General features: G+C 41.5%; 1 protein-coding gene across 5 annotated transcripts in view; it reads left to right on the top strand.

The window, feature by feature from the left end:
- The window catches only part of STK39 (serine/threonine kinase 39), a 332,909-nt gene that overhangs the window by 266,590 nt on the left and 47,679 nt on the right, over window positions 1-18,640 (top strand). For all 5 annotated transcript variants that reach the window (XM_080670642.1, XM_080670643.1, XM_080670644.1 and 2 more), the window contains exon 17: window positions 4,693-4,757. In XM_080670642.1, the coding sequence (XP_080526768.1) occupies window positions 4,693-4,757 (65 nt within the window). The remainder of the gene's footprint in view (window positions 1-4,692; window positions 4,758-18,640) is intronic.

Consider the following 18,640-nt stretch of genomic DNA (forward strand, 5'->3'; position numbering starts at 1 on the left):
TTTATTTAAATTCTTTATTGTTTAAAGTATTACATATATCTCCTTTTCCCCCCATTGACCTCTCCCCAGCCACTCCTACCCCCCGACTGTCTGTGTCCATTGGTTATGCTTATATGCACGCATACAAGTCCTTTGATTGATCTCTCACTCCCCGCCCCCATGAGCTCAGTTCTTTAAACAATTCTACCCGTTAGGCACTGTTAATACCCACATTTTAAAGATACAGAGCCCCAAGCACCAAAAGGCTAAGTAATCTTGCAAGTTTATAGGGTCACACAGCTCTAAGTAGGAGGGAGGATTTGAATTCAGGTCCTCTGGCTGGAGTAGTCAGACTCTTATACACTATGCTATACTCATCTCATAAATATAAGAGCCTGGGGATTTAGGAGAAATAACAGGGTAAATCTTTTATTATTGTTAGTAAGCCATAATTTTTTTTTATATGTATTTTATTGATTTTTTACAGAGAGGAAGGGAGAAGGATAGAGAGTTAGAAACATCGATGAGAGAGAAACATCGATCAGCTGCCTCCTGCACACCTCCTACTGGGGATGTGCCCGCAACCAAGGTACATGCCCCTGACCGGAATCGAACCTGGGACCTTTCAGTCCGCAGGCTGACGCTCTATCCACTGAGCCAAACCGGTTAGGGCGTAAGCCATAATTTTGCATCAGTGTTAAAGCAGTATCCATGAGAAACCCACCCTCATGTCGTCTCCTTACTCAGAGCTTGGATTCTCTTTTGTCACCCATTTTTCTTTCTGTGCACTCTCATCCTGCCTCTCTAAGCAATACAGTGTACAGAGCAGATGTTCAAGGTATATCTTTGGAGAAAACAATATTGTGACATCATCACCTTGTCAGGTAACCCAAGTCTAAGCTCTTGTGTTATCTCAGAAATTTCCTACTAGGGAAGTACATCAGACTCGGTGTTCACTGGTGTGCTTTTCCACACAGCTTTTATTTGGGGATATCTCAATTCAACTCACAGCCACCAGAACATCAGTACTATTTGAGGTTGTTGTGAAATATACTGGTATATGGGGGGAAAAGTGTATCTTTTGACTAATCAGAATACAAACATAGTAAAATAGTCATTATATGGCTGTTATATTTCTGTCACGATGTGGCGAGTTTGAGTAGTACCAGGGTTTTATAGAGGAAACTGTCGGGAGAATGCCTGACACCATTTGTCAAAGAAACATCAGCTTTGCTGCCTTGCTTGTATTTACATTTGGGGAGGTATTAAGCAGTAGCATCTTTTTCATATGGCTGTTAATGATATTACTAGTTTCATAAAGCAGAGTACTTACCATACTTCAGAGCAAATGTTATCCAAAAGAGCAAATAGAAACTTCTAGCCCTGACCGGCATTCACGTCTAAAGCATGACTCAGGAACACAAAAAAATAGCTTGACCACAAAGGAATCACGTAGCCCCAGTGGTAGGGCTGGAATGCCACAATCCCTGGAGCTTTTGTGAGTGTTACCTGTGTCTCGTGTGGCCAACAGACAGAGGAAGGAGAAAGCCCTTGTGGCTGAAGAGAGAGGGCTGGAAGGAGGGAAGGGATGACCTCAAAGAAGATTACAGAGCCTGTTAGATACCCGGAGATGGGTTTTATTTGGGGAAAGCCGTGAGGAATTGGAAATGAGTTGATGGCCACTGAATAAGCAGGTTCAGAAGCCCCATACTTTTTGGAAACTAGAATACCTTAAAACGCGAAGTTCGGTGCTATGAGCACATACTTAAGAAGCTCTTACAATCAGTCGTATCTACCCAGCCCTTTCTTCTCAGCTCACGTTCCAGGTAAGGAGCATTTTTATTGCTGAAACCCAGGTGCACAGTCAGGAGAAGGGAGAAAACGGTGACACCCATCTTTTTAATGAGCATTGCTGCTGGGAGAGAAATTAGCATCACCCTGAATTTTATGTGATGTCAGTTAAATGAAGGTGTTTTATAGCACTTTACAACAAATTAGAATCATCTAAATTGAAAATACGCCTAGCAGCTGGGATAAGTAATCAGGTAAGAGGCCAGTTTTGCTATTTTTGCTTTGAGCTGTAGACAGAATTTGAATTTCTAATGTCCCCGAGGTTCACAGTTGGGGAGCGTGGTTTTTCTGGGATGATTGTTTAAGATGCTGGCCACTCAGTCTTGCCCTCCAGTCTACAACTTGCTCAGCCATGATCCTTGGAAATCGGCCCGAGGACACACGGAGCACAGCAGAGAGGGGTGTGATTAGGGCAGGACAGCCTGCTTTTGGCGGCACTTTAGAGAACAGACTGGAAATAGATGACCCAGAACAAGGCAGTAAATCATCCACATCAACTGAGAGACTTGCACGAAAGGACTGAGATTCCTATAAAGACTTTATGGCCACTCGTGAAATCAGCCCAAATCCAAGCTATTAGAACACTCTAGTGTTGTCAGAAAAAGCTGCTGCAATTCGCATACAAGATGCCCTGTCATCGTCAGTACTGGCGTTGGTGGGCAAGGCTTTTCCCTCCAGGAGCTCTAGTTTCTGGCTTGGATTACCAGATGACTTTAGTTTCTGAACTATGTCAGGAAGCTGGTGAGGAGGCCAAAAGGAGTTTGGTGATGATAACTATACAGATTGGCGACCCAGGATCTACCTGATGTGTGTGTGAGTTTGTGTGGACAAAAGAAAGAGGAGAGAAAGATGAACGGAATATTACCATAAATGAAACTTTGCAGATCGCTCAGAATGGAAGTGCTAGGAGGGCCACAGAGAAAGGGAAAGCAATGCTTGTCATTATGGTTTAGAAAGAGAAATAGGCCATGTTGAGTACAGTAGCCCCCCTTCTCCCTGGTTTTGCTTTCTGCAGTTTCAGTTACCCATGGTCAACCATGGTCTGAAAATATTAAATGGACGATTCCAGAAATAGTTACATTTTAAACTGCACTCTATTCCGAGTTGTATAAAATTTCACACCGTACAGCGCTGATCTGACCCAGATGTGAATCCTGTCCAGCTCCTCCACTCTATATACGTTCCCTGCCAGTTAGTCACTTAGTAGCCATCCTGGTTGTCATAGTGACTGTGGCAGTATCACAGTGCTTTTGTTCAGGTAACCCTTATTTTGCTTAATAATGGCCCCAAAGCGCAAGAATAGTGATGCTGGCAATTCAGATATGCAAAACAGAAACTGCAAAGTGCTTCCTTTAAATGAAAAGGTATATATGTATGTATATATAGAGAAAAACAGACAATATAGGTTCTGTACTACCCACAGTTTTAGGCATCCACTGGGGTCTTGGAACATATCCCCTGTGGACAAGGGGGGCCTGCTGTATATGATTTTCAGTTTTTCCCCTTTGCAGCTGATAGACTAGGGGTGGGGAACGTCTGGCCCACAGGCCATATAAGGCCCACGAAGTCATTTGGTCTGGCCCTGCCAGGGCATGAGTGGCGAGTTAATTAAATGTTTGACCAAATATAGCAGACTAATTTTTAAGTGGATAATTTTGTATGGCCCACGAATGATGTCATAAATATCCAAATGGCTTAGCAGTGAAACGGTTCCCCACCCCTGGATTAAATGAAATAAACTAATTTGCATAAAATCTATGTATCTACGTTTTCAGTTAACCTCAGTGAAAAATACAATTTGCAGATTTCTTTCTACTTGAAAGCATTGTACTTGAAACACTTTTCTCAAAATATACGTTTATTTATACATTTATTATGTATCTTAAATGTTTTTATCTTAAAATATTCAGATAACCTAATTAGTGAAGCAGCAGATAATTTTGATAATGAAAAAACTGTTCCCTGATTTCCTGGATAGTAACTGCTCCTTTCCTACCCAGCAGCCCTCACCTGACTTTCAGTGCTTTCCATGTTAAGTTGGGTATGGGAAGAGGAAGGCAGGAAATCTCTGTCATCATTACCTTTGGTAATATTGTTCATAAACTGTACCCTAAGCCAGCGGAGTAAGCGGGAAGGGCTGACTCCTCTCCTAGACTATCAAATATATCATGACACCATGGAGAATGGGGCAGGTCTCTGATGAATCCAGCTAATAGTGGAAACATATCTTCACTATGGAGCTTCACACTGACAGCCTCGAGTGCTCGACCCTGTTCACAGGGCTTGGGACGTGTTCAAGGTGGCCCTTCACTGGTCTGACAGATCACTGTGCTCTGAAAACGTTAAAACATATGCCCAAGTCATACACTGCATTTTGTGGCTTTGATAAAAATGGGCGCAGAAATTTGAGTGAATTTACAGGACAGGAGTTCAAATGTGCTGACCTGTTATTTCCTAAGAAACGGTGTCGTCTGACTACCTCTCCTCTGGGTGCTGTGCTGCCCTCTCCTGGCTCCGACATCTCTGAGTAGTGGGTGAAGAGGAAAACCAAGTGGTGGAAACACTGCTGTCATTTCCACACTGCATGAGAAAGTCATTTCTCATCTTATTTTCTGAAAGTGAGGTCAGTGTACAGTTAGTTCTAAATCAACTGTACATTATTAATTCTGATGTACCGAAGATATAAGTTGGTGTAGAAAATACAGGAGAGTAATTTGGCCATTTATATGGATTTCACAATGTCTGTGAAAAATAATTTTGCAGCTAATTGCATCATTAGTCAAATTTTCTGAATCACTGATGTGAAAATCCAATGTTACGGGAAATAATTTGAACACTTTTCTCCATGTTTGTATTTTTCAGTGGCTGCTAATTTACAGAAGATTGTAGATGACCCCAAAGCTTTAAAAACCTTGACATTTAAGTTGGTAAGTGGAAAGTTATGGAAAGAAGGTAAATATGCTGCCCTGAGGTGCCATCAAGGAATAATAATAGTTTCATACCCTGCTCTGTAATTTTATTGCTGTTGATGTTTCCTTTTGGGATCCATTTTTTTGCATCCATCATTTGCCTGTTCGACATTTGGGAACATTTTCTGATCATGACCAGAAATTTCCTCTTTCGTCAGCAAAGCATGTTCTTTTTACCATTAAATCTTTAATGAAGAGTGGCCACTTGAGAAGCTTGAACACCATGCCATTTTGCTTCCAGTTTTTATGGCTACTTGACCATATAGAACAAAGTTAAACTGAATTCCAAGCAACTCTTTTTTTTGGGGGGGTGGGGGATTAAAACATTTATTATTTGGATGATGTATTTCATCATTTTCAGTAATTTGTTTTTTAAAGAGAGTGTTTTTTTTCAATCACAATTGACATACAATATTATATTAATTTCATGTTGTACACAGCAAAGTATTGGTAGACCTTAAATTGCTTGCTACATTCTGACTGTCCCTTGATACAATTAATTTAGTATTTTTTAAATGAATCACTTAATGTACTGTTTGCTAAAACTTTTACTAAAGCTTTCCTGAAGCTAAATGGTTCTAACTTTAAAATGAGTCTGATTATTATAGAAATGGTTTAGGTAATTGGAAACAATTGTAGAACAGTTCACTGAAGGCTAGTGAACAAAGATAACATTTTAACTCCACATTGCAAATCGCATTAACAGTTTCTCACAGAAATTCTCCAGTTTTTCTGCACAAGTGGATTTTTAATGGAATAAAGGGAGGGGGGGGGACACACAGGTACGGAATACTGAGCATTTTGGAGTCATTGTGAAACCAAGCGAGGGTGGAGAGAAGTCCAAACAGACAAAAGTGACTATTTCTTGAAAGTTTTAACAAGCCTCCCATTAAGTGACCCAGTTTTAAACTATAAATTAATCGTATTAAGGGCCAGTCAGAATGCTGCAAGCAATTTAAGGTCTAGATGATCAACACTTTGCTGTGTGCAACCTGTATTGATGATCTATTTCTTTTATTTCTTGGGAAATTTAATGGAAACAGTGCATGGCCAAAAATGCTAAGTGATTATTAGTTACAGTAAATGTTTGCCTGGTGCTAACCAGCTTTCTGGTCTTGCTTCTCATCTAGTTTCAGGTAGGTAGGCTATGTGTGATCAAAGATTTGCACAGAATTTATCTGACGAAATTTGTTTTGCTTTGATAATTTAAAAAAACACATTTTATTCAGACATAGAGTGATAAATTGACAAATTGAAAATTTCTCCTTCTTGCTTAGGACTCTTCTGTCACTTCTTACGTTTCTAATTCTCCTACACCGGTGGTCGGCAAACTCATTAGTCAACAGAGCCAAATATCAACAGTACAACCATTGAAATTTCTTTTGAGAGCCAAAAACCGACTTCTGCGCATGGGCCACGAAGTTTCAATCGCACTGTACGTGCGCGCCCGCACGTGGTATTTTGTGGAAGAGCCACACTTCAAGGGGCCAAAGAGCTGCAGGTGGCTCACAAGCTGCAGTTTGCCGACCACTGACCTACACCTTTGAAAAACACTTTCATTTACATGAAAATATATATTGATGAGAAAATGGCACCCTGTGCCAGCATTTCAAACAATATTAACGTTTCTTTATTCATTTTTATACCATTAGAAAGCAGTTATAACTTACCACCTCCAGAACATTTCCCTGTGTGAACATGTAAACAGAGAGATGAGAGACTAAAACTCTCATGCTGGCTTATTCCCCCATCTCTCAGCCTGCTTACCTATAAAACAGGGAGAGCGACCCTGACTCTTGCCTACAACTGTAGGTTTCATGTAACGGCTGCTAGAGTGTCTATGAGCAGAAGGGGAATGTGAAAGTCCCTCTCATGTCCTACTCTCATCAGCTTTACTTTCCTGGAGTCTCTCTCTTGGTTCTGTCTTGGGATCCTCTTATCTTCTAAAACTGACCCTCCTGCCTACACCTCGCCAGCCTCTAGCTCTGCTTACCACACTGAGGCGACAGCCAGAGGAGCTCTTCCACAGTCCCCATGCTCCACTTGAGTGGTTCTTCGCTGTCCCCTTCTACAAGTCAGTCCCCTGAACATGGCTGGGGAAGCCCTCCCTGTTTCACCTTTCTTAATTTGACCAGCCCCCATTCACTTATTCTCTTTCTCAGCCCCCCTGCTCCCTCCTGTTTTCATCTGTTAGCCCTTTGTATGTAGTTTTCCCTCTTACTAAAATAACCTTCTTCCCCAACTTCTTCAGGTCACTTTGTCTCACCAATGCCTAGACATGTTCCAATTTCCTGCCTAATTTTTCTTTCTCTAATTTCCAATCCTGGTTTAGGTGCTCCTATAGTCTCCTCCCCAAGGATTATATTGTACTGACATTTTGTAGACTCTATTTCTCTAATAAATCTAGAGACTTTGGGTGGATAGAGATTTCCGTCTTGGATCCCCCAGTGCCTGGCACATAGCAGGGGCCTGGTAATAATTAAAATATATCAGAGTACAAGTCTCACTTAGAAAAACTTCAGCCTAATCTTCACAGGACACTAGCATCTTGGTTAAAGCCACAGAGATTCAAATTGGTTATTTTATTGAAGAATGAAAGATCAAAGTATTTCATAAGCATTTTTCCTCATAAGCCACTGCTACTTGTAGCACTTTTATCTCTCAACTGCTTATCATTTTAATCTCAGAGCTTTCTGAAGGAGATTGCTAGGGACCTGAACTTTGCCTAAAGAACTGTGGTCTCTACATTGCTAGACAAAGGTTTCACTTGGGGTGAGGTGGACACTTTAAAAAATTACTATTGCGAAGGAGAAACCAAGATGGCGGCATAGGTAAACACCTAAACTGCTGCCTCGCACAACAATTTCAAAACTACAACTAAAAGACAGAACGGACACCATCCAGAACCACAGGAAAGCAGGCTGAGTGAAAATTCTACAACTAGAAGGAAGGAGAAAAGCTCACAGAGAATTGGAGGTACGGCAAAGGGGCTTTGTGCGCGCAGAGAGGAAGGGCGGCTGAGAGCCTGGCTGACTTCCTCTGGTGGAAGGGGGAAGGAAGCCTCCGACCGCGAGCTGGGAAAGGCAGAAGTCTGAAGGCGCACACGGGCCAGTGCGCACAAAGGCTGCGGAGGTTGCCATAGGCTTTCCCTAGTGGAAGAGAGTCAGAGGATCCTGACTGTACTGAGCCCCAGTTCTGACTGCAGTGAACCCCGGTTCCAGGCGAGCCCCTGGGGACCCACGCTCTTGTGGGGGGAGTCTGGACTCTCGGGCGGAGACTCGGGAGCCGGGGAAGGCGGAGGACTGAAAGTGCACACACTCGCGCGCGCCGGTGCGCACAAAGGCTGCGGGGGTTGCCACAGGCTTTCCCTAGTGGAGGGGAGTCAGAGGATTCTGACTGCACCGAGCCCCAGTTCTGACTGCAGTGAACCCCAGTTCCAGGCGAGCCCCTGGGGACCCACGCTCTTGTGGGGGGAGTCTGGACTCTCGGGCGGAGACTCGGGAGCCGGGGAAGGCAGAGGACTGAAAGCGCGCTCGCGCCGGTACGCACAAGGGCTGTGGAGGTTGCCGCGGGCTTTCCCTGGTGGAGGGGAGTCAGAGGCTCCTGAATGCACTGAGCCCCAGTTCTGACTGCAGTGAACCCCGGTTCCAGGCGAGCCCCTGGGGACCCACGCTCTTGTGGGGGGAGTCTGGACTCTCAGGCGGAGACTCGAGCTGGGGAAGGCGGAGGACTGAAAGCGCACATGCGCGCAGGGGCGGGGCTGACAGGAAGCCAAGACTGAGACTCCACCCCATCCAAGCTGAGCACAGAGGCTATTGCAATTTGGCAAGTCTAATCCTATAGGGCTGTCTCCAGCACCGGGCTTCTCCCAGCATAAACACAGCTGATCCTTACAGCCAACTGGCCTGGAGGTCAATTCTTCCCAGTGATACCAACAACAATAAAGACTTAAGTACAACAAGGCTGTACACACAGTCCACAAAGGGGTGCACCAAGAGTGTCCACCTCAGGTTAACTGGGGAAGCAGACCCACTGGGCCATATTGGAAACCTAGCACAAATATCTACCTTACCAACTCAGGGAATCAATGAAAATGCGGGGTCAAAGAATCAGATCACAAAAGAAAGAAATGGAGGAAAACAAACGACTGGATATAGAATTCAAAACCACCGTTATAAGACTTTTTAAGAATATCCTAGAAAAGGCCGATAAATATAACGAGACCCTCGAAGATATGAAAAAGGACCAACTAGAAATTAAACATACACTGACTGAAATAAAAAATATTATACAGAGACCCAGAAACAGAATAGAGGAACACAAGAATCAAGTCAAAGAATTGAAATACAAAGAAGCAAAAAACACTCAACCGAAAAAGCAAAAAGCAAAAAAAAAAAATCCAAAAAGTTGAAGATAATGTAAGAAGACTCTGGGACAACTTCAAGCGTACCAACATCAGAATTATGGGGGTGCCAGAAGAAGAGAGAGAGCAAGATACTGAAAACCTATTTGAAGAAATAATGACCGAAAACTTCCCCCACCTGGTGAAAGAAATAGACTTACAAGTCCAGGAAGCCCACAGAACCCCAAACAAAAGGAATCCAAAGAGGACCACACCAAGACACATCATAATTAAAATGCCAAGAGCAAAAGACAAAGAGAGAATATTAAAAGCAGCAAGAGAAAAACAGTTAATTACCTACAAGGGAGCACCCATACGACTGTCAGCTGACTTCTCAACAGAAACTATGCAGGCCAGACGGGAGTGGCAAGAAATGTTCAATGTGATGAATAGCAAGAACCTACAACCAAGATTACTCTACCCAGCAAAGCTATCATTCAGAATTGAAGGGCAGATAAAGAGCTTCACAGATAAGAAAAAGCTGAAGGAGTTCATCACCACCAAACCAGTATTATATGAAATGCTGAAAGGTATTCTTAAAGAAGAGGAAGAAGAAAAAAATAAAGAGAAAAAATTATGAACAACAAATACATATCTATCAACAAGCGAACCTAAAAATCAAGTGAATTAAAAACCTGAGGAGCAGAATAATCTGGTGAATATAATAGAATCAGGGGCATAGAAAGGGAGTGGACTGATAATTCTCAGGGGGAAAGGGGTATGGGGGGGTTCATGAAGAGAATGGACAAAAATCATACACCTATGGATGAGGACAGTGGGGGGGAGGTAAGGGCAGAAGGTGGGGTGGGAAAGGGGTGGAGGGGAGCTATGGGGGGAAAAAGGAGAAATAATTGTAATAATCTGAATAAAGATTTATTTTAAAAAAAAAATTACTATTGCCTGGTTTCCTGCACCAGAGAAACGAATTTAATTGTTCTTGGTGCAGCCTGGGAATTTCGAATACACCCCCTGGTGCTTCCAGTGTGGAGCTGAGACGCATTCCTGTGTAGGCTCCTCCTCTGATCTCTCGCCTCTCCCCATTCCCACTTGGCTGAAGTTTGAAAAGATGTTTGTTCTCATCTTGTCTGTCTGCTTGCATGAGAAAAACAGTGGCACAAGGTGAAAGGATATTGGTTACATAAACAAGTGCTATTCTGTTTTTCTCTGCCCAATCTTTAGCTTTAGATCTTTAGATTCACTGGTCAGATAAGTGAGGTGTGATTTCCATTGTTGACATGGCCAAGGATAGACAGATCAGAAACCTTTTTAAAAAATCACTTTTAACAAAGTGGTTTAGGCATAGAGGGCATTTCAGCTCAAATATAAGTTGCTTCAGGTTTGACATTTCTGTACTATTTTGTTGTTAAGACAAGGCTCCATAAATGTCATTTAAGTCATGTTTAAATTTGTTAACTTGCAATTTTTAAAGCAAATGAGTCTTGCTTGCTTTCATGTGGAAGTTTTGAAATTGAATTAGTGCAAATCTGACGTAAGAATACAAATTGTAATTCACACCCAATTGGTACACATTTACATGAGCATTATATATTTTAGTTATCTGTGTTTTCCGATGGTCTTAGGTGACCCTGCTAGCGGCTCAGGTTGAGAACGACCCACAGGTTGAGAACCGCTGCTGTAGAGCCTAAGACCATCGGAAAACACAGATATTTACATTACAATTCATTAACAGTAGCAAAATTACAGTTATGAAGTAGCAACGAAAATAATTTTATGGTTGGGGGTCACCACAACATCAGAAAACACAGATATTTACATTACAATTCATTAACAGTAGCAAAATTACAGTTATGAAGTAGCAACGAAAATAATTTTATGGTTGGGGGTCACCACAACATTGGAAAACACAGATATTTACATTACGATTCATTAACAGTAGCAAAATTACAGTTATGAAGTAGCAATGAAAATAATTTTATGGTTGGGGGTCACCACAACATGAGGAACTGTATTAAAGGGTTGCGGTATTAGAAAGGTTGCAAACCACTGCTTTAAAGGAAACTTGGAGGTTCACTAGGGTAGAACAGTGGTTCGTAAACTGTACCAAACCTTTGAATCATCTGGGAGCTCAAATATCCCAGTGCCCAGGCCGTATCCCCCAGACCAATCACAACCTCTGAGGTGGACACGGGCATTAGTATGTTTTCAAGCTCTCCAGCTAGTTCCAACATGCACCCAGGTTTGGGGTGAAGGGAATCCTTGTTGGTGACACTGGAGGATTCAGCTCCTCCACAGGCCACACCTGCTGGTCTGGCAGGAGGGGTGAGGAAGTGGGGAGTGGCAGGAGTGAAGACAGCTGAGTGAGAGCATGCATCGTTATACTGCCATGTGAGGTTCCTGATACTGTATACATTTCCCTTTGAAGCTGAGGTTCACAAAATGTGGGCCTTGGAATTCTGGGGTTCCTTGAGACCCTTTTTACGGTATACTGGGTATGAAAACTCTCGTAATAACACCAAGATGTTATTTATCTTTTCCATTGTGTTGACATTGATAGAAAAGTCCTCGTGGGTAAAACTGCTAATGTCAGCATGAATCAAGGCAGGAACTTCAAACTGTACCATAGCCATCGTGTTATTCACAGGCATGCGTGCACTCAGTCACTTTTAAAAAATTAAATCCAAAAAAAGTTAGTGTCATTTAAGAATGTTCCTAATAAGGCAAGAAACAGATTTTATGAAATCTGTCCACTCGAGGACACGTGTGTTCAATATTGTGTGTGATGAAAGGGGAAGCACTTCTTCAGTTACTGAACTTCAGTGGTTGTGCCCAGGAAAAGCACTTGTGAGACTGAGTTGTGAGCTGAACCACCCATTTTTTTTTTTTTCTTAAAGAATAACTGACAAACTATGGTTATTCAGACAAGGGATGTGGCAGATATTTTTTCCAAAATGAACCAAGTAAGCCTGGAAATTCAAGGAGAATGACTGACAGTATTTATTGTTAATACTTTATTGTTAGCTTTTGAACACAAATAGGATTTTGGAAAACTTGTATCTGCCTCTCTACATTTGACAGCCCCCCAGTACTTAAAGACTTTTCTGATGAAATGGGTGATGTTGTATGAAATATGTCAACATTGGAAAATCTGCATAATTCAGCCATGCTGAAAAATAATGCATGGGTAAAAAGATCCATTCAGACTTCCTTGCAAGATAGCAGAGTAGGTAAACACTGTGCTTTCTTCCTCCCACGACCACATCAATATTGTAGAAAATTGATGAGAACCAACCGTATGAAGACTCACTGAACAAAAGTTCTATAACTAAGGATATAAGGAAGAAGCCATGACGAGACTGGTAGGAGGGACTGATACACAGAACCAGCAAGTCCTACACCCACATGTGGCAATTAAGAATCAGAAGGGATATCTTCTCTGAGCAGATACCCCTGAGGACGAGGGGTCCCAGTGGGGCACTAGTGCCAGGAAGGGGAGTCCCCATAACATCTGGCTGTGAAAACCAGTGAGGATTGCATCTGAGTGAAGCAGAGGGCTGCTGGAGTTCCTTTTGAAGAGCCTGCACATGGACTTGCAAACTCACTTGATCTGGGCTCCAGTGCAGGGGCAACAGCTCAAAAAGTACCAGGGGTCAGAAGCACTGGCAGGCATCATTGCTCCTTGCTCCTTGGTTGAGCTCCTTTCCCCACCCAGCCATGCACCAAATCTGAACTCTTCATTAAGCTGGCTAACACTGTTCCCCTCTGCACTGGTAACTCCCTGAGACCCCACCCCACTCATGTGTCAGGCCCAAGCCTTCCAGGGGCTTTTCCACACAAGCAGCATGCCTCGGCTCACATTGTGAACTCTCCAAAATCTCCCACAGGCCTACAAACCCCAAACAGGCAGTGGCTGGCTTCAGTGTGCCCAGTACTAAGCAGGCCCAAGCCTGGCACAAGTGACCCCATGCTCAGCACTGGTGGCAGCAAGCGTTGATTCCCAGCATAGCTTCTCCCAAGCGCCTTTAAGTCCAGCACAGGTGGCAACCAACGGCAAATCCCTTCGTAGCTCCCACCAGGGGGGCCCCAAACTGGGCACAAATGGAGGCTGACCTTGGCCTACACCAGAGCACCTCCCAACCGGCTCTACAAACAAACCCAAAGGGTGGACTTGGCTGGCATGTAAGCCTGTGCACAATAGCGTGTCCTCTGTAGTCACGGCCAGCCCTCACAGCCAATCATCCTGAGGATCAGTGCTAACACAGTCAAGGCTCAACTACAACAGTTGGGCACATAAAACCCACAATTAGGACACTCCTGGAAGACTCAACTCAGGTGTCCAAGGAAATTGCACCACTGGGCCCTACTACTTAGGGCCATTCTGCTAAGACCAGGAGATATAGGGAATCAGCCAAAATGAGGAGACAAACATGTCCCAAATGACAGAATAGGACAAATCTCCAGAAAAGAAGAATGAAATGGAAACAAGCAATCTACCAGATAGAGAGTTCAAAACACTAGCTATAAGGATTCTCAGTGAACGTAGGGGAAGAATAGATGAACTCAGAGAGAATTTCAACAGAGATAGAAACCATGAAATAAAAAATAAAATGTCTGAAGTTAACTAACAAGCAAAATAGAGATGACAAAAAAGTAAAAAGAAATGACCAAAACATTGATTTGGTAGGGTTAAGTAAAATTATAGTGATTTTAGAATGTGTTCAAATTTGTGATCATCAACTTAAAAATGGACTGTTAAAAACATAGCTTGGCATATAAGAAGTACATGGTAACTCCAAGCCAAAAACTGCAAGAGATATACAAGAAATAAAGTGAAGGGAATTCAAACAACATACCATAGAAAGTAATTAGCAAGAGAATAAGAAAGAAATAGATAACTACATAAATGAGAAAGTTATTAAAATGGTAATAAGCATACCTAACAATAATTACTTTAAATGGACTAAACGCTCCAACTAAAAGACATAGGGTGGCTCAGTGGATTAAAAAGAAGACCCATAAATATTTTGCTTACAAGAGATTGAAAGATACACAGACTCTTAAGTAAAGGGATGGAAAAAGGTATTTCATGCAAATATAAAGGGGAAAAAAAGGCTGGGGTAGAAATATTTATATCAGACAGACAAAATGGACTTTAAAACAAAGGCTGTAACAAGAGAGAAAGAAAGACATTTCATAATGATAAAAGGATCAATCCAACAAGAGGCTATTACTTGGGTACATTTATGTACCCAATATAGGAGCACCTAAATATATAAAGCAAACATTGGTGGACAAAGGAGAGACTGACAGTCATAGTAGGTATCTTTAGCATCCCACTGACATCAATGGATAGATCATCCGGACAGAAAATCAACAAGGAGATAGTGGCCTTAGAGCCTATGGGCTTAAAAAAAAAAAAAAAAAAGTAGCAGTTAAGTGCACATGAAACATTTTCCAGTGCACTTAAATATAGACCTCATGTTAGGCCACAAAAGTCTCAATAAATTTTTAAAAACTGATTCTTCTTCTATCACAATGCTATAAAACTAGAAATCAGTGACTATTAGGAAACTGAAAAATACAGTAAGGCTAAATAACATGCTATTAAATAATGAATGGGTTAACAGTAATATAAAGGAAGAAATTAAGAGATACCTTGAGATAAATGAAAACACAATGACCCCAAATTTATGGTACACAGTTGAAACAAGAAAAATCTCAATATAACCTTCAACCTATAAGGAACTAGAAAAAGAGGAACAAACAAAGCCTAAATGAGTAGAAGGAAAGAATTAATAAAGATCGGAACGGAAATAAAGGAACTAGAGACCAACAAAACTGATAAAACTTTATTTAGCCAGATTCATCAAGAGAAAATAGGGAAGGTCCAAATAAAATCAGAAATGAAAGAAGTTATAATTAGAAAATCCTAAAGATTCCACCAACAAACTATTAGAAGTAATAAATGGATTGGGTCAAGTAGCAGTATATAAAATATTCAGAAATTAGTTGCAATTTTATACATTAACAAATTATCAGAAAGAGATATTAAAAAGGCAATCCCATTTACAATTGTGTCAAAAACAATATCTAGGAATAAATTTAAATGAGGTAAAAGACCTGTACTAAAAAAACTAAGACATTGAAGAATGAAATAGAATAAGATACAAATAAATGGAAGTATATACCATGCTGTGGATAGGAAGAATTTACATCGTCAAAATGTCCATACTACCCAAAGAAATCTTCAGATTTAGTTCAATCCCTATCAAAATCCCAGTGGTATGTTTCACACAACTAGAATAAATAATATTAAAACTTCTATGGAACCACAAAAGTCCCCAGCTAGTCAAAGCAATCTTATGAAAGAAAAACAAAGTTGGAGGTATCATGCTATCTGATATAAAACTATTCTACAAGATGGTCCTAGCATAAAAACAGACACACAGATCAATGGAGCAGAATAGAGAGCCCAGAAATAAACCCACCCTATATGGTCCATTAATCTATGACAAAGGAGGCAAGAATATACAATGGGTAAATGACAGTAAGTGGTGTTGGGAAAGCTGGACAGATACATTCAAAACAATGAAACTGGATCACTTTCTTACACCATATACAAAAATAATCTTAAAATGAGTTAAAGATTTAAATGTAAGACTCAAAGCCATAAAACTCCTAGAAGAAAACATAGGCAGTAAACTTTTTGACAACTACATGTCTCCTAGGCCGCCGTGGTCGGCAAACTGTGGCGCGCAAGCCACATGCGGCTCTTTGGCCCCTTGAGTGTGGCTCTTCCACAAAATACCACGGCCTGGGCGAGTCTATTTTGAAGAAGTGGCGTTAGAAGAAGTTTAACTTTAAAAAATTTGGCTCTCCAAAGAAATTTCAATCGTTGTACTGTTGATATTTGGCTCTGTTGACTAATGAGTTTGCCAACCACTGGGATAGGGCAAGGGTTTTTGCACACTGAAGGTAACCATCAACAAAACAAAAAGACAATCTGCTGAATAGAGAAAATATTTGCCAATAATATACTCAATAAGTCAGTAATATAAAAAACATATAAGTAACTCATACAACTTAACACTAAGAAAACAAAAGTTGTTTTAAAAATGGGCAGAGGATATGTCTATTGGGTGACATATGAAAAGATGTTCAACATCATTTATCTGGAAATGCAAATCAAAACCATACTGAGATATAACCTCACACCTGTCAGAATGGCTATCATCAATAAATCAACAAACAAGAATTGGCAAAGATGTGGAGAGAAGGGAACCTTATAGTTCACTGTTGATGGAATTGCATATTGGTGCAGCCTTTATAGAAAACAGTATGGAGGAGATTCCTCAAAAAATTAAACATAGAATTACCATATGACCCAGCAATCTCACATCTGGGTATTTATGCCAAGAAATCCTAATCACTAATTCTAAAAGATATTTGCAGCATTGTGTACAATAGCCAACATATAGAAATAACCGAAGAGCTTGTTGGTGGTGGAACGGATAAAGAAGTGGTACATACTAGTATAGACAGTGGAATATTACCTGGCCATAAAAAAATACAACAGTGAAATCTTGCCATTTACAACAACATGAATGGACATAAAAGGTATTATGCTAAGTGTATGAAGTCAGACTGAGAAAGACAAATACCATTTGATTTCATTTATGTGAGGAATCTATAAAAACAAAAACCAACAAAACAGAAACAAAGTCATAGACATGGAATAAATTGATGGTTGCCAGGTTGGGGGAGGGGGACAGGGCTGGTAATTGAGAAAGGTAACAGAATTAATAAGTACAAATTGCCATTTATAAAAATGCCAGTTATAAAAACAGTCACAGGGAAGGGAATATAGCCAATTATTGTTAATATTTCTCCCTCTTCCGTGGCTAGAGAGTGATCCGGTTCCCAAGTAGGGACGTCTGGGGATTGAGAAAATGAAAGAAAGAGACAGACACAGAGATGGAAAGAAAAAGCTGGGCTGGGTGGGAACGCTGTCCTCTGATGGAGACAGGGACAGGGACCCAGAGCCAATACAGGGTGTTTATTTTATACAGCAAAAAATAACAGGAAGTTTTACCAAAAGTCAAGACAAAGGAGATCATGTGCATTCTTGGGTGGGCCCGAGTCATATTCATTCCTGGTGCTTGGCTGGATTTAAATAACAAAACCCACCCCTTGGCACCTGGGCTGAAGGTCAAGCTAACAACACTCCTGCCTCTGGCAAAGCATGTTTCCAGGACGTGGCTTTGCCAACGCCACTGGATTCAGCTGACAATAATTAAAGAAATGCCCATGTGCCTTTCCAAGCACTCTCTACAAATTATTATTTATAACTATGAGTGGTGTCAGAATGGTTCTACACTTATTGAAGTCACCACTTTGTAAGTTATATAAATGTCTAATCACTATGTTGTACACCTGAAACTAATATAATATGTCAACTATAATGGAATTTTTTTTAAAGAACCATTCAAAGTTCAAGGGTGACCAATGGATTTCAGTGTAGCAGAGTATGGAAAGTTCAATGCTATGGTTTCAGATTCCAAATTATAACTAAGCTTTAAGACACTATCACTTGGCCAGTTTTGGTGTTCTAATAAACAATATCCACAAAGTCTCTAGAAAGGCTATTAAAATATTCTTCCCCTTTTCAACTACAAATTGGTGTGAGCCTGGATTATCTTTATACACTGTTCAAGGAAAACAAACAATAGATTGAATGCAGAAGCAGGTATGAGAATCCAGCCATCTACTGTGAGAGGGATGACTGACTGCCGACTTAGGCCCAATCCCCACAGGGAGCTGGCCTAAGCCTACAGGTGGACATCCCCTGAGGGGTCCCAGACTGCAAGGGGGCACAGGCCTGGCTGAGGGATCCCTCTCCCTCCCCCCCCCCCCGCCCCGCCCAGTGCACTAATTTCATGCACCAGGCCTCTAGTAAGACTATAAAGGGATCCTGTGACCCAAAAAGTTTGAGGGTCTCTGCTTCCTTTTCTCTAGATTTCAGAACCATTTGCATGTTGCCCCCATTAGTGTATTGCAGGCCACAGTGAGAGAGAGAAAGGCTCAGCTTTGGCTAAAAGAGAATGAGCATGGTAGAGCGTGGAGAAAGGGCTGAGTGTCTTGAAGCAGAGCCAAGCGACTTGGCCTGTGCCTCTTTGCCAGGAAACAGGCCAGTGTAGCTGCAGGAGGCACTGGGGCCATGGAGTGGGATGTGCACCCCCTGAAGATTCCCTTGAGTTGTGCCCTCAATCACTACTGGCTTGGTCACCCACTCGCGCTGTAAATTCCATTACTCCTCACAAAAAGGATTTAATAATTTTATTTCTATTCGGTTTAACCAACACTGGACATTTTGTTTTTCTTCCTCATCATCTTAACCTCCTGTTATTCACATGATCAAATTCCTGATGTAGCTTTCAGATGCATTGATGTGCTTCACACTCGGCAGTCTGACCTTTGGCAC

The sequence above is a fragment of the Plecotus auritus genome (assembly GCF_963455305.1).
Source record: "Plecotus auritus genome assembly, chromosome: 5".
In the NCBI taxonomy this organism is placed as follows: Eukaryota; Metazoa; Chordata; class Mammalia; order Chiroptera; family Vespertilionidae; genus Plecotus; species Plecotus auritus.